The sequence below is a fragment of the Xiphophorus maculatus genome, chromosome 16 (genome assembly GCF_002775205.1).
Source record: "Xiphophorus maculatus strain JP 163 A chromosome 16, X_maculatus-5.0-male, whole genome shotgun sequence".
NCBI lineage: Eukaryota > Metazoa > Chordata > Actinopteri > Cyprinodontiformes > Poeciliidae > Xiphophorus > Xiphophorus maculatus.
The window spans coordinates 24,209,969-24,225,881 of NC_036458.1; the positions used below are offsets into that span (position 1 = coordinate 24,209,969).

At 40.3% G+C, this 15,913-nt stretch overlaps 2 protein-coding genes and 1 long non-coding RNA gene across 3 annotated transcripts; 1 reads left to right on the plus strand and 2 right to left on the minus strand.

Moving 5' to 3' along the window:
* Positions 1–1,387: 1,387 nt before the first annotated feature.
* On the minus strand, positions 1,388–4,956 carry rpl23 (ribosomal protein L23). Its single transcript, XM_023348441.1, has 5 exons — positions 4,861–4,956; positions 4,067–4,150; positions 2,997–3,125; positions 1,912–2,025; positions 1,388–1,508 (listed from the first exon to the last, which is right to left on the minus strand). The coding sequence occupies exons 1-5, from the start codon at positions 4,871–4,873 to the stop codon at positions 1,426–1,428; spliced, it is 423 nt and encodes a 140-aa protein (XP_023204209.1). The 5' UTR covers positions 4,874–4,956; the 3' UTR covers positions 1,388–1,425.
* Positions 4,957–6,099: 1,143 nt separating this feature from the next.
* LOC111611564 lies at positions 6,100–6,740 on the plus strand. Its single transcript, XR_002754086.1, has 2 exons — positions 6,100–6,216; positions 6,620–6,740. It is a non-coding gene; the product is annotated as an uncharacterized LOC111611564 (long non-coding RNA).
* A 1,568-nt stretch (positions 6,741–8,308) lies between these two features.
* On the minus strand, positions 8,309–14,847 carry LOC102226950 (von Willebrand factor C domain-containing protein 2-like). Its single transcript, XM_005811742.2, has 3 exons — positions 14,408–14,847; positions 13,812–13,941; positions 8,309–9,882 (listed from the first exon to the last, which is right to left on the minus strand). Exons 1-3 carry the CDS (start codon positions 14,771–14,773, stop codon positions 9,653–9,655), a joined length of 726 nt encoding a protein of 241 aa, XP_005811799.1. The 5' UTR covers positions 14,774–14,847; the 3' UTR covers positions 8,309–9,652.
* Positions 14,848–15,913: the final 1,066 nt, after the last annotated feature.

Consider the following 15,913-nt stretch of genomic DNA (forward strand, 5'->3'; position numbering starts at 1 on the left):
ATATGTGTATGCATAATTTATATAGACAAATGATTTCGTCCTACACCTTTTGTGAAGTTATTCCCAAGAGCCTTAATAGACAAAAATTCAATGCATCACACGTGTTAAGATACAGCTGGCTGTGATTATACACCTGGCCAGTAGGTGGTTTCGTGTGCACATGAAGCTTCAAGAAATGAACCCTTTCTCGAACCAGTTGGCTCAAGTGGTTCAATGCCTCATGAGGCTTCATCTCACCATCACTATCTCTTGGACATTGCTGCGAAAGGGAAAGAGGAAGGCGAAGAAAGGAATTATGGGATATAAAGTTGAACACAAATCCATCCGGGTCATCAGTCTGTGAGATGTTCAGGTGCTGTTGGAAAAATGTAAACCACTTTACCATTCAATTCCATTGCTTTAAGATATGGCTTTTTAACCGAGTTTAAAAAAAATAAAAATCCAGACTATAATTTATAAATACATAAACAAGTAATAATGATATCCATAAAGCAAAACTCATGCTATTTACTATTTTAAACTCTATTGAACAGCTTCTGTGTAGTTTATATGTTTCCTCAAACCATTACCCAGATATGCTTCGGTTAGTGAAGAGTACACAGTTTAATATGATTTGTAGTCAAATCTTAATGCTGTAGTGATCAGGACAGCTTGACTTATTTCACTATTAAAATCGCTAGTTTGATGAAACCTCAGGCTACCACCCAACACACTGCTACTTTCCTCTATTTCAGCGAACAAAAAAAAATCCTCATTTATGTTACTGTCCATTTTTACAATAAAGGCATTACTGAACGTTTTTTTTCTTCCACTTCTGATAAAAGTTAAAACATTAGATGAGGAACAGCCCTAGGATCAAGCTTTTCAATATCCAGATTAAATCCCTTTAAATTAACATTTTGGCCTCAATTTATGTTTTCCAGTGAAAAGAATTGAAGTATGCACCGATTACCATCTCTAAAACCCTGACCTGCCAATTTGGATTTTGGCTAATACTGATTTTCTTTCTCTGAATTGTTAATATATCAAGAAAGTCACTTAGTTGCCAACAGTGGGGTCACTATTAACTGCAAACATGCAAAGATGACCTGGTCAGCCCAACCTCTCTCATGCAAGGTCGGCTGATCTCCCAAAATTAAGAAAATCAGGGCCGATCTTGCAGCACTGATTTCTTCACCTCGACGCCTCCAGGTGTTATTAAACATATACCCAACTACATTTTTAGATTTATGCTCACATTTCAGTGCACCATCTAGTGGCAGCTCCATACGTAATGCAGGATCATTTAAAACTTGGACACACAGAACCCATCACTGAGCTCAGTTGTAGATGAACAATTTTATCCCGTCCGTTCTGGTATGAACGCCAAACAAGCAGGACAAGCAGCTTGGTGAACAGTTTTTATTGAAAACAAACAGGTTCTCTTCAGGCGATGCTGCCAGCATTGGAGGCGATCCTGGGCCACAGGTCAGCGCACTCTTTGGCCACTGGTCCTGTGATGGCTGAACCTGAACATGGATACAAATAAAAATCTGTCACTATTGGCTAAACATCAAGCTGGTTACCAAGTAAGGCACAATTCAAAGGTTTTACATTAAAACTGATAAGGAAGCCAGACAATGATGTGAGATATGAATAATATGAATACTGTCTCATCTCTGATTGAGATAAGTCAGTCACTGGGTCACTGCCTTCTCACCCAAAGAGATGAACTCAGTCTGCCCTTCTACGACAACTCACCCAGCCACTGAGCAGACAACGCAAGTGCTTTTTGAAGGGAGTGTTGGTTTAACAACTGCACCTAAACTAACCACGACATGTTGATGCCCTGGGACTGAACAGACCCAACCATGAGTGTGTTGGTGTTCCCTGGTTTCATCCCCTGGTTCTAACACGGATCTCTAAACCCACCTTTCATTTCTCCTTTGTTGTTGACGATGACACCAGCGTTGTCTTCAAAGTACAAGAACACACCGTCTTTTCGCCGATACGACTTCCGTTGCCGTATCACAACCGCAGGATGCACTGAAGGAACATTAGAAAACCTTTAGCTCCTGGAATGCATTACATCTATAATTTAACTCATTAAAAAATGGAGTAAAAATAAAAAACATTGAATATTTTACCATGAACACCTGATTTATGTTCCTGTTAATGCAGGACGATACGGCTGACAATGTATCACAATATAAGGGGTTCATATCAGACGATAGATAATTATTGATTAGTTTTTCGTTTTAAATATCTGACATGCTGCTAACTGCTAACACAACCTTTCCTGTTTTAACTCAGAATGATAAGATTATTTTCCTGGCTCTCCCTCAGACCAGCTGTTAACACAATGCTCTGGAGGGTCAAAGGTCAACACTTTTACACCATAATTCTTTTCCTATAAATTTCTGAGACGATCACTTCTCAAGTGTTAAACTGAAAAGTTACTTGAACCCTAAAATCAGCATGCAAGTCTGTCAATAAATAAATACATAATCATATGATCAATTAATGTGACCTCTATCATTTCTACTTGGACAAATATTGTTAAACAGAAGCTCTCCTATAAAATCGTTGAAAAGCCGCCATTTTGAAAAAACATTTGGCAGCCACTGTGAAGCAGTGAGTGTACACAACTTTTGCCTGTTATGTACACAAATATTGTACACAATATTAAGCTGAATGATTAATACTTTCTGAAGTGCAATTTTGGTTACAGAAACTTCATTATGCATTTTAATTACGGTTTCGTTTATGTATTTCAAATATTTTTCAATTCTAGTGTTGAATGTTCTTTAGACAATAACGTTTTATTTTTATTTATTTTTTGACATTTTAGAGGTTGTATTATGTTTGTTAAATGACAGTATTACCATTTATTGCTGTAATTCCTGGGACAATCCATCATCCCGCATAATTTATTATGACGGCCCGTATTGTGAGGATTAACTGACGACACAGAAGCATCAGTATGAGCGGAGGTGCTGCAGGCTGGTCAGACTCACCCTTCTTCCTGAGCTCAGGTTTGCCTTTTTTCACTGTGGCCATGACCATGTCACCCACTCCTGCAGCCGGCAGACGGTTCAGACGCCCCTTGATGCCCTTTACAGAGATTATGTACAAGTTCTTGGCACCTGTGGGACAGATGGGGCCCCATCAGTGAAAACAAGCGTCATGGGAGACATGAAGACATTAAAGACTGAGCAGCTTGTCTCATCCCTGATTGAGATCAGTCAGCCACAGTGAAGCTGCCGTCTCACCCACAGTGATGACTTACTGTCTCCTTCTACGACAACTCACCCAGCCACTGGGCAGACAGAGCAAGTGCTTTTGGAAGGAACATTAGAAACAAAACCTACCACCATTTTGTTTCATGTGGAACAATGGCTCTCCAAGTACAGCTCTGCCTGAACTTGATTAATAGTTTAAGAGAAAGAGACATGGGGGCTGAGTACTTAAGACCAAAGTGTGTGATTTAAGAACCATTATGGGTAAAAATAGAAATGTATAGCATTGTTTTAGATTTAGACTGCTAAATTTAGATTATTTACTTTTTAAAGGCCCCCTCTCTGATGACATCATCTTTCACTGCAGTCTGGAGGTCCATCATTAAGAGACGCAACATCACTTCAGACAAGAAGTCCTTGAGGCATTCTTTAACCAGGTGAGTAGTTTCATTTTATTAGTACGTCATCTGGTATTTATTAAAAACAGCAAAAGCAAGAATTTTTAATTTTTGAGAACCTTCCCCAGACTTTGTGGCTTTAAATGCAAAACTCCCATTCAGAGCATGAAGCTCTGAGTGGGAGTTTCAGATGTGTGCTCCCATTCATGCTCTGAATGGGAGCACACATCTTAAAAGTTACTATGATACACAGAGATGCAACTGTAGGATCCAGTTGCTTTTTTCTGAGTGGAAACCAAAAAAATAGTGTGAAAAACTGAATCTTAACCATATTAATGGCAGATTATTGTTCTCACAAGATGCTTCATTCAGTCATTATTCATGGAAACAACATAACTGCCCGTTCTCGTCATCTGCTGTTTAAACATATGTATATCTTCGGCCACATACCTGTGTTGTCAGCACAGTTGATGACCGCTCCCACTGGGAGACCCAGTGAGATACGGAACTTTGCACCAGATGAACCACCACGTCCTGAAATAGAGAAAACATCATGATCTTCTGCCTGGAGCCTGTCCTGAAAATTACTTACTTTAAACTGCAAAAATATAAGTAACAAGTTGGACTGTCACTATGTTTGCAGATCAGCTGTAATAAGCAACTTGAAAACCCGGCTTAGTGCCAACCATCACTGAAGTGACCATGTGAAGTTGTCTGCTAGTCTGTCTGCTCAGCCAGTTCTAATACAATCATTCATTAAAGTTAACAAAGCCATGTGTTGTCTGACCCGTGTATCTATTAAATGAGTGCTGTAGAAACTTATGAATTAATTACAGTAGTTCTCCAACACCGCTCACGTTGCTAGCTGCTGCTAGCTTTAGCTACATTCAGTAAACATATTGTGAAGCACAGCCGCATTATTTAAAACCCAGGTTAGATAGAAATGAAGCAAGCGGTGGTTTACTGTGTTCTCAGTTGATCTCGAAAGAACGAGCAAAGTATACAAGTTCAAAACGGAATGTTTTAGCTGCCATGCTACATGGCCCTGACAGACAAATATGGCGGCAGTCACCAGAAAGGCGAGATGCTACAAGACTTTAATCGTCAACTACTTTGAGAAATCTACAACGAGCAGCAGAAATACATAATAGAGAATACTTATTCACACTTCAGTAATATTACATTCTCCACAGTATGATAAAAAACAGTGGATGGAGGTGGATTTTACAGGCAGTCTATCATACCTCTCTTGGACATTGCTGCGAAAGGGAAAGAGGAAGGCGAAGAAAGGAATTATGGGATATAAAGTTGAACACAAATCCATCCGGGTCATCAGTCTGTGAGATGTTCAGGTGCTGTTGGAAAAATGTAAACCACTTTACCATTCAATTCCATTGCTTTAAGATATGGCTTTTTAACCGAGTTTAAAAAAAATAAAAATCCAGACTATAATTTATAAATACATAAACAAGTAATAATGATATCCATAAAGCAAAACTTATGCTATTTACTATTTTAAACTCTATTGAACAGCTTCTGTGTAGTTTATATGTTTCCTCAAACCATTACCCAGATATGCTTCGGTTAGTGAAGAGTACACAGTTTAATATGATTTGTAGTCAAATCTTAATGAATGATTGTATTAGAACTGACTGAGCAGACAGACTAGCAGACAACTTCACATGGTCACTTCAGTGATGGTTGGCACTAAGCCGGGTTTTCAAGTTGCTTATTACAGCTGTTATTACAGCAATGGAATTGAAAACAGCTTTGTATTCAATTAAAATGCATAATGAAGTTTCTGTAACCAAAATTGCACTTCAGAAAGTATTAATCATTCAGCTTAATATTGTGTACAATATTTGTGTACATAACAGGCAAAAGTTGTGTACACTCACTGCTTCACAGTGGCTGCCAAATGTTTTTTCAAAATGGCGGCTTTTCAACGATTTTATAGGAGAGCTTCTGTTTAACAATATTTGTCCAAGTAGAAATGATAGAGGTCACATTAATTGATCATATGATTATGTATTTATTTATTGACAGACTTGCATGCTGATTTTAGGGTTCAAGTAACTTTTCAGTTTAACACTTGAGAAGTGATCGTCTCAGAAATTTATAGGAAAAGAATTATGGTGTAAAAGTGTTGACCTTTGACCCTCCAGAGCATTGTGTTAACAGCTGGTCTGAGGGAGAGCCAGGAAAATAATCTTATCATTCTGAGTTAAAACAGGAAAGGTTGTGTTAGCAGTTAGCAGCATGTCAGATATTTAAAACGAAAAACTAATCAATAATTATCTATCGTCTGATATGAACCCCTTATATTGTGATACATTGTCAGCCGTATCGTCCTGCATTAACAGGAACATAAATCAGGTGTTCATGGTAAAATATTCAATGTTTTTTATTTTTACTCCATTTTTTAATGAGTTAAATTATAGATGTAATGCATTCCAGGAGCTAAAGGTTTTCTAATGTTCCTTCAGTGCATCCTGCGGTGGTGATACGGCAACGGAAGTCGTATCGGCGAAAAGACGGTGTGTTCTTGTACTTTGAAGACAACGCTGGTGTCATCGTCAACAACAAAGGAGAAATGAAAGGTGGGTTTAGAGATCCGTGTTAGAACCAGGGGATGAAACCAGGGAACACCAACACACTCATGGTTGGGTCTGTTCAGTCCCAGGGCATCAACATGTCGTGGTTAGTTTAGGTGCAGTTGTTAAACCAACACTCCCTTCAAAAAGCACTTGCGTTGTCTGCTCAGTGGCTGGGTGAGTTGTCGTAGAAGGGCAGACTGAGTTCATCTCTTTGGGTGAGAAGGCAGTGACCCAGTGACTGACTTATCTCAATCAGAGATGAGACAGTATTCATATTATTCATATCTCACATCATTGTCTGGCTTCCTTATCAGTTTTAATGTAAAACCTTTGAATTGTGCCTTACTTGGTAACCAGCTTGATGTTTAGCCAATAGTGACAGATTTTTATTTGTATCCATGTTCAGGTTCAGCCATCACAGGACCAGTGGCCAAAGAGTGCGCTGACCTGTGGCCCAGGATCGCCTCCAATGCTGGCAGCATCGCCTGAAGAGAACCTGTTTGTTTTCAATAAAAACTGTTCACCAAGCTGCTTGTCCTGCTTGTTTGGCGTTCATACCAGAACGGACGGGATAAAATTGTTCATCTACAACTGAGCTCAGTGATGGGTTCTGTGTGTCCAAGTTTTAAATGATCCTGCATTACGTATGGAGCTGCCACTAGATGGTGCACTGAAATGTGAGCATAAATCTAAAAATGTAGTTGGGTATATGTTTAATAACACCTGGAGGCGTCGAGGTGAAGAAATCAGTGCTGCAAGATCGGCCCTGATTTTCTTAATTTTGGGAGATCAGCCGACCTTGCATGAGAGAGGTTGGGCTGACCAGGTCATCTTTGCATGTTTGCAGTTAATAGTGACCCCACTGTTGGCAACTAAGTGACTTTCTTGATATATTAACAATTCAGAGAAAGAAAATCAGTATTAGCCAAAATCCAAATTGGCAGGTCAGGGTTTTAGAGATGGTAATCGGTGCATACTTCAATTCTTTTCACTGGAAAACATAAATTGAGGCCAAAATGTTAATTTAAAGGGATTTAATCTGGATATTGAAAAGCTTGATCCTAGGGCTGTTCCTCATCTAATGTTTTAACTTTTATCAGAAGTGGAAGAAAAAAAACGTTCAGTAATGCCTTTATTGTAAAAATGGACAGTAACATAAATGAGGATTTTTTTTGTTCGCTGAAATAGAGGAAAGTAGCAGTGTGTTGGGTGGTAGCCTGAGGTTTCATCAAACTAGCGATTTTAATAGTGAAATAAGTCAAGCTGTCCTGATCACTACAGCATTAAGTATCTGTTTTGTAGATGTGGTGCAAAGGTTTGGATTCAGATAGAAAACCAGTTTGCCAGGAACCTTTCAGGCTGCTGATCTATAAAAGACCTGGATAAATGATTGGTTGGTTTAGAAAATAAGGTTCTGGTTTGGACAAGGCGATTCTAGAGGAGTTGTGAAGATCATCCAAACAGTAGGGGGCGCCTTCAGAAAGTTTAAAAAAGTGACCAGATGAAAATCTTGAGTGGAGGAGGGAATTGTTCAAAATTAAGAACCATAATAAAATTACAGAGATTTATTAAACGAGGAAAATGGGCGTCCAAAAACTAGATAGTCATAAAGGACACAAAAAATCACGGATAAATCAACACAGATATTTATGAAAAGATTTGGTCTGTGGCAGGTTCAGAACAGGAAACATCTGTATGCGACACATACAGCTCTACAGAAACAACTTCTATTTGCTCATCAGAATTCAATAAAACCACATAAACATATTCACATTATCTACAAATGTCTATTAAATACATAAGGAGGTTCCTGCATCTTTCTCCCAGTGTTAGTATTTATTTAAATGTTTTCACACGATACATTTATAATTTCACTCTTTTTGTGGTGTTTATTGCATTAGGTTGTTTACTATTTTGGGTGCACACATTTAGTAAACACCTTTTGTTTATTTGAATCATTAACTACTTTTTTTTGCTGAGTTTGAAGGACTGGCTGGGGGAGAGGACTGGTTGAAAGACAAACCATTATTTTTATTTTTATCTACAACTACTACTCAGTGGTAGTTGTTATTGTGTCTTGTCTCTATGCTGTAACTGCGAAGTAATTTCCCTGCTGGGATGAATAAAGTACTTCTATTCTATTCTATTCTATTCTAAACCAGGAAGTGGAACAAACCATCAGGCTGCTGGAAGCAGGACTTGATGTTAAAGAATCTGCCTCTCTCTCTACTAACAGTATAACTGCTAGAACATTTTTGGTGTTAGGTTGTTTTGTTGTAGTCAAAATGTTTTGGTTTGAATTAGTTATTTATGTATATTAATTGTTTGTCTTTGTCTTTTCTCCACCCCTCCTCGTTTGTGTAGGCCAGTCTTTGTGTATAAATCCCTGTGTGTTCATTGTGTGAGGTCAGTTTTTGGTTTGTTATCCTGAGTTAGGTCTGCCTTAGTTGATTTATTTTGGGCCCATTTTGTTATATTTTTGAGATTTGATGTTGGAAGTCTTTTTGTGAAGAATTTTTGGGAAAATAAATAGAAAATATTTTTTTATATACGCCTTTGTCCTTGTGCCTTACTGGTCGGACTGTAACAAGGTCCAAGTCACATTTTTTAGGAGAATTTAAATTTTCTCTTGTTTTCTGCAATAAATGTAAAAAACTGAAAATGTGACTCATCACATCGGCTGAACTGCACAGTAGCATCAATTCAGATCAGTTAATCATAACCAGATCAATTTCTCATAATCATATCAGAATATGTTAACAAGATAAGTTTATCTTAACCAGATCAGTGTAGCTCCACTCAGTCTGACAGGTGAGACAGAATGGAGTCAGGATGTGTTGCTGCAGGTGAACATTAAATACGTTAAAATATGGTAATATAATCAAATATGTTTTTGTAAATGTATATATTTGTTAGTACAATATTCACATGTCATTACTGTAATTCCAGTTGATTAGTGTCACAGTTAGAGCTCCAGACAGAAAGGTCAGGTAGTCTCAGTGAGAACATCAGAACGGTTCTGGTTCTGGTTCTGGTGTGATGAGGTTTCTTCAGTCTGTAACAGGAATTATTCGGACTTTGACAAAAACTAAACAGAATCTGTGTGTCACAAACAACAGATGTGGGCAACATCTGGCTTCCACCAGATCTCACCTGTTTGAAGTTGTGACAACAGTCGCTACGTTTCCGACACTTTTGACCATTTCCTCCATGTAATGTTGCTGTTAGTAACTCTAATTTGATCTAATTTCATCGTTAGGATGTATGTCAGTATTTATCAGTGAACCTAAACTTAACTTAAATAATGCTGAATGCTGGTGAGCATCAGGAACCAGGGGCTGGAGTCATGATTCCCAAACATTCACTGCTCTGAGTCCCACTGACTGAGAACTGGGGGTTGTTTGTAACTGACCAGTAACTCTGCTTCAGTCAGTTTGCTTTAGGGTATCAGATCCAGTCTAGGGAACAGTCTCCCCGCCACGTCCTCATCCATGGGGGCGTCGGTGCGGGTACGGAGTGTGGAGCTGGGCAGGGAGCGCTGTTCGCAGGTGGCCTGGGGGTGGGTGTGCCACGTTCCGTCCCTGTAGGTGCAGTAGCACACCGTCTCCTCGTCGATGTTCACACGTTCCCCTGCCGGGATCACCCTGCTCCCGGCAAAACAGTTGGGACCTAAAAGCAGAGAGACGGTGCAGGGCTTCACCCAGTGCTTCCCCACAGGCATTCATTCGGCTACACATAAATGTTAGTTAATCAGTTAAAATTTTACTTTTGGAAAAGAATAGCAAATACAAAACATGGTTTCACTTATTAAGGAATAAAAGTAAAGAAGTAAACCACATACTCTGAAGGTAGCAGACCTGCATCTAATCTTCTGGTTTGAAGAGTTTCAGTCTGGTTTCAGAACTAATCATAACGCTGAAACAGAACTACTGAAAGCTACGAATGATATTCTCTTGGCTTCAGATAATGGACTATCTGTTCTGGTTTTGGTCTCAGAGCTGGTTTTGATCCAGTCCAACACAATATTCTCTTAGAACATCTTGAACATGTATGTAGATATCAAAGGAGCAACTCCAGACTGGTTTAAATCCTGTCCGTCTGACAGGTCCCAGTTTGTCCATGTAAACGATAAATCTTCCCTCTCCAGATTTACTTGTGGAGAACTGCAGGTCTCTGTGCTTGGACCGGTTCTTTTTGCAGTATGCTTCCAATTGGAAAAATCACCAGACACCATGGGAATAATTTTCACTTTTATGCTGATGATACCGAGCTTTGTCTGAGGTCCATAAATCCTGATGACTCCAATCCGTCAGGTTTTATGGCCAGACAGACGTTGTTTTTGGACCAGAGCCACTGCCTTTTATTAATACCTGGATCACGAATGATGAATTTTAGCCTTTATCTCAATATTTTATCATGATAATTTTGATGAATGCAAAATGCTTGTTTGTTGTGTTTTCCTCATGTAAAGCACATTGAATACATTTTTCTCCTGAAATGTGCTGTAGAAGCAAACTTCCCTTGTCTTGATGTTCTCTTTCTGAAATACTGTGTTACTTCTATGCTAGTTCCTTCCTCGCTCCTTCCAAAAAGTTCCACTTTTGTCTCAGCCGTCCACAGAATATGTCCCCAAATATCTCTGACCCCGAGATGCATTTAGGTAAATGTGGCTCTTTGTGTACTTTCAGGTCTGGAAGCCATTTTGCCCAGCCTCTCTTATTGTTGAATCATGAACTCTGTCTTTATATGGCATCTTGGATGACCTGTTGATGTACTCTCTGAGTGACCCGTTCTTGGAAAGAAATGAGCCTACTTCATGTTGTCAGACAGGTTCTGTTTAAGTGATTTCTTGATTCTGCACACCTGGTAGTAATCACACCTGGCTGATGAAACTGAACTCATCTGTCCACTAATGAGATCAAATTCTTTAAAAAGAGGGCAGCACATCTTAATACAGGGTCAGCTTATTTTTTACTTTTAACAAATGAAATGATATTTTAAAAACGATTTTCTGTCTTCACTCTTGCTATCTTTGATATTAAAATGTGTTTGATGAACTGAAACATCTAAGTGTGACTCATTGGAAGGGAGCAAACACTTCAATGACACAAAAAAACATTTGATCATTTTCATCTCTCAGTCCCAGGCGGTTCCTTCATGTGGCAGCGACATTTGAAACAATTAGCAGCAGCGGGAGGCGGAGGGGACAGGAAGCTCAGTCAGTCTGAGGCCAGATCCCACCAAGACGCAGCTGACATGAGGGAAATTGGAGCGATGGCAAAATAAAATAAAAAAAACAATGACGCAACAAACCAAACCATCTGTTCCGCTGCCTGTAAAGACGTAACTGGATGGCACAAATTTACTCTCGCTGCCAAAGCAGCATGACCCCGGAAGCAACACCCAGAGCCTGCCCAGGTTCCAGTTGAGGTCAGACCATTGCTTTGCAACTTGTGTTTTTTATTTTTTTTAAAAAGAAAAAGAAATGCAGCAGTGCACAATGATTAGATTTTTCTGCAGCTCTCCACACTAATTCCACTAATATTTAAGAGGGTCTTAAAGGCTGAGAGGACGTGTGTGTGACATAACAGGGACGCTTCTGTAAGCTGCAGGGAGGCTGAGGTGATGTAAGCGGCGCTGCAGGGTGAACACACACACACACACACACACACACACACACACACACACACACACACACACACACACACACACACACACACACACACACACACACACACACATACACACACACAAACAGCTGCAGTAATGGCCTCAACTGACTTGAGGTCTGGTCTTAAGTGATGGGGAAGAGAACAGGCTTTAACTTACTGTTAGTTTATAAATCACTGAACGGTTTAGCACCACAACACATTACAGATCTGCTGCTGCTAGATAAACATTCTCTGGTTTTCTAGACACAAACTCACCTGGTTAGACTTGTTTTTGAGCCATCATAAATGAAACATTAACTAATATTTTGATGTGAATTGATGGCACTTGACAAAATGAAATGTTGACTGGTTTTCTTAATTGTTGATGACTTTGTGTTTTTGTGTTTTTATGATGTGAAGCACTTTGAACTGCCTTGTTGCTGAAATGTGCTGTACAAACAAGTAAGTGAAATGCTCAGCCATAACAATATGACTGGTTGTGAGTGAAGAAGGTGGCCTGGTGAATTATCTGACACCAACACACATAAAATCAGACATAATATCACAGCACAATGATGCAACCAACACAAATTTTACACGACTTCAGTCAGTCCTCTAGGAATCCTTCTACTGACACAGAGCTAAACGGGTTTAAATGACCCACATCTTAAAATGTACACTAAAGCCAACGTATAGGTTCATTCCTTGTAATCCCTGAATTCTAGTCCTGTCATCTGCTTTTACTAATACATGTGAAAGAAAGGTCTGCTGTCAGGAAGTCAGTGACCTTTCAGAGTGGAACCAGGACAGGATGCGACCTGTACAATAAATCCAGCCAAGAAAGTTCCTCTCACTCTGTATTCCACAGTGGTGTTCTAACCAGGCTGAAGCAGCTGCTTTTCTTCCTGTAAAGTGCCTTGAGGTGACGTTTGTTTCTAATAACATAAATGGATTTATCTGAACTGGGAACTGTGTCTTTGCTCAGCCACATTCAGGAGCCTCTGGAGCTTCACCGGTACTCACAAGTAAGAAGTAGAGTCTGGGCAGGGATTAAAAGTTTAAGATGAAACCATTTGGATGTTTGTTTGCTTGTGTTTTTTACTGTGTTTTGATTCTTAACCGTTTGGGGGCCAAAGTGGGCCCCAAAGCAAGCTGGTGCCAAGTTTTGTCAGATTAGTTTCAGAGAGCTTTGAGTTCTTTCAGAATAAAAGAAGTTTATTCTGCGTTTTTGCTTCCTCTCCTCTCAAACCTGCCTGGATATGACAGAACAGTCCCTGAAGATGGAGAGAAGGGTGAGATAGTCGTAGTTAGTGGGTTTTGCAGCAATGGCAGCACTGATGCCATTGCTGCCAGGTTCCACCAGGTGTTTGCTAATTGCTGCTGACTAGTCTGACGGAGCTGAGTGGGGGAGAACTGCTCTGAGACTCAGAAGTTTGGAAGCTGCAGCTCAGAGGAGGAGCTTCACCTCAAGGGCGGGGCTAGGTCCACCCAGGCATTTTGCACTGTGGAATGGTTGCCATGGAGATCAAATTATTTCTCATACATGAAAAAAAATCAAGGCAAGGCAACACTACAGGTATGTTTTTGATGAGGACAGTTGTTTATGTTTGTTATATATGTGTGTGTGTGCGCAGGGCTTGTTGTTTATTCACTCTTTCATCTATTGTTCCATAATAACACACCTCAGATACTGAGAGCTGTTTGGTTATTATTTCCTAATAATCAGATGGGGCCCTGACTTAATGACTCTGATTAAAACCTCCAACTTTGGCTCTTGTTAAGAGTTACTCTTAGCTAAACCAAAACATTACTGTACAGTAACTCAATGCATTTATTCTTATTAGACAGATATTTTTTTTTATTTTGTGGTAGCATGTCTAACTAATTTCAAATCGCCAAAGGCAGTAAAGTTTGACAGTGACATGACTGGAGCTGGACCAGTCTTACCAGTCTTACAGATGGGACAGCAATGGTTGGGCTCATAGGTGGGGTTCACGCAGTGAGGGGCCGGGCAGTCGGAGATGCTGCAGTACACCTCTCTGTTGGCCTCGCAGCGACACCGCTCACACCTCGACACCTGGAAGACACGAGACGCCGCGGCCATGTCCACTTCATTCCCAAATTATTCCCAACGGAAAATCTCAAAAACAATTATAAAATATAAAACAAAGTCATGCTTTGAAGTTCGAAAGGATCAAGCATTGTCACAAAGTGGAGAAGAGTTTGGAAACAATAGTGTGAACTTGATTCGCTTTTTTTTCTGTTTCAAATTAACACTTTGAAACAGACATGCAGACGGTATTTGGCTCGGGCTGCACCGATAAATCGGCATCGATTTCCTTAATTTTGGGAGATTGGTGATCGACCGATGCTTACATGTGAAGCTGATCTTATCCACTGATCTTATCTACCTCAGCAAAGGTCTAAATATCAGTCGGAGGGTCAGCCTCATGAGGTGAACCGGCACAGGGAGTGGAGGAGCAGGACGGGACGGGACGGGACCGGACAGAGAGGAGGGATGGAGAAGTCTGATTCTGTCTCACCCTGAACTCCTCCAGCAGTCTGTAGGTTTTGCCTCCGTAGACGCAGACTCTGGCCATGGCCTCACACACAGGGCAGCACGCCTTATACCTGATCCGTGTGCACTGCGGGTGGATGCGGGGACACCTGGGTCGGACGCACACGGGGCCGTCCACGGTGCAGGTGCAGGGGCACGCCGTGGGGCTCGGGTAGTAAACCTCTCCGATGCTGTACACGAAGCCATGGTCGTCAATGCACCACTTGCCCCGGTAGTCCCCAAACTCGTAGTCCGGCTCTGTCTTGGTGGAGTACTCGTCCGCCGCGCGCCCAGGAATCAGCAGCAGCGCCGCGAGCGCAACGGAGAGGCCGGGGAGCGCGCGCTTCACCATGGTGGCCAGGTTGAAGTGAGCGGCTGCTTCTGCTGCGCTCCAGTGAGCGCATCCTCACACTCAGCGCATCCTCACACTCAGCGCATCCTCACACCGACAGGGCGGCAGTGACGCGCGTGGGCGTCACTGCCGCCCTGCATCCCGCTGGTTCACCCAGAGGCTTCAAAAGTGTCAGGTTGTTTATGGATCTAAAATATTGATCTGACTAAACTCTTAATGGATTTCTGTCTTTATGGTTTTTATTGGTTCTCAAAAGAGAATGAACTTTGGAAACAATCTGCCACTTCATTAACAATAAAACCAGGGGCCCCAAACGGCACGAGGTTCTAGTCGGGGGACCCTTTGCAAACTCAGACTACGCTACTAATGACACTAATTTTCACTTTTTTTCTCACTTTTATTTACTGTTCAATAATTATTACATTCATTTAGCATAAATGCTAACGTCATACTTTCTGATTTTAGTTGGCAACAAGCTATGTGGTGGAAAACGTTTTGCCAAAAGATGACAGGCAAATAAAAAAAATCACTTTAGGACTCGGGGCATTATTTTAGGAAGGTCGCAGTTATGACTTTATTAATCTGATTTATTGTGTGCTTAGCTTTGTCACTTTACTTTTATGCCTTTATTTATTTTACTGATGTTCAGCGCCTAGTTTCAGCTGTTATTGGTGTTAATGTGTTTTATAAAGAAAGTTCATGATGACGTTGAATACATTACCAGATCAAATTTTCCACCACAATCCCCTCTTTCAATAAGAAAATTTCTTATTTTTATATTTATCCCATAAAATTTTATTTCCTCTCTAAAGTTGAGTTTTTTTGCAGCAGGGCTGCTGGACGGTTCCTCTGCTGCTTTTCCATTTCTAGTTTGAGGAGTAAAGCAACGTGATACATTTGACTGATAGCCAATCAGAAAGAGGACTATGGTAAACATTGTTTTTAATTTTCCCTTTGTGTGGCAACAATAATACATAGCTATTTTAACCCAGATTTTATAATGATTAAAATAATTACATTCATAAAATCCATTTATTGGATTACATATTTTCCTCGTCTTCCCTCTAACTTCCTGAGGTAATAATTTTGGTTGCAATTTCATAAAAGAAAAAATGTGGGTTCACTTTTCAGTTATATGTT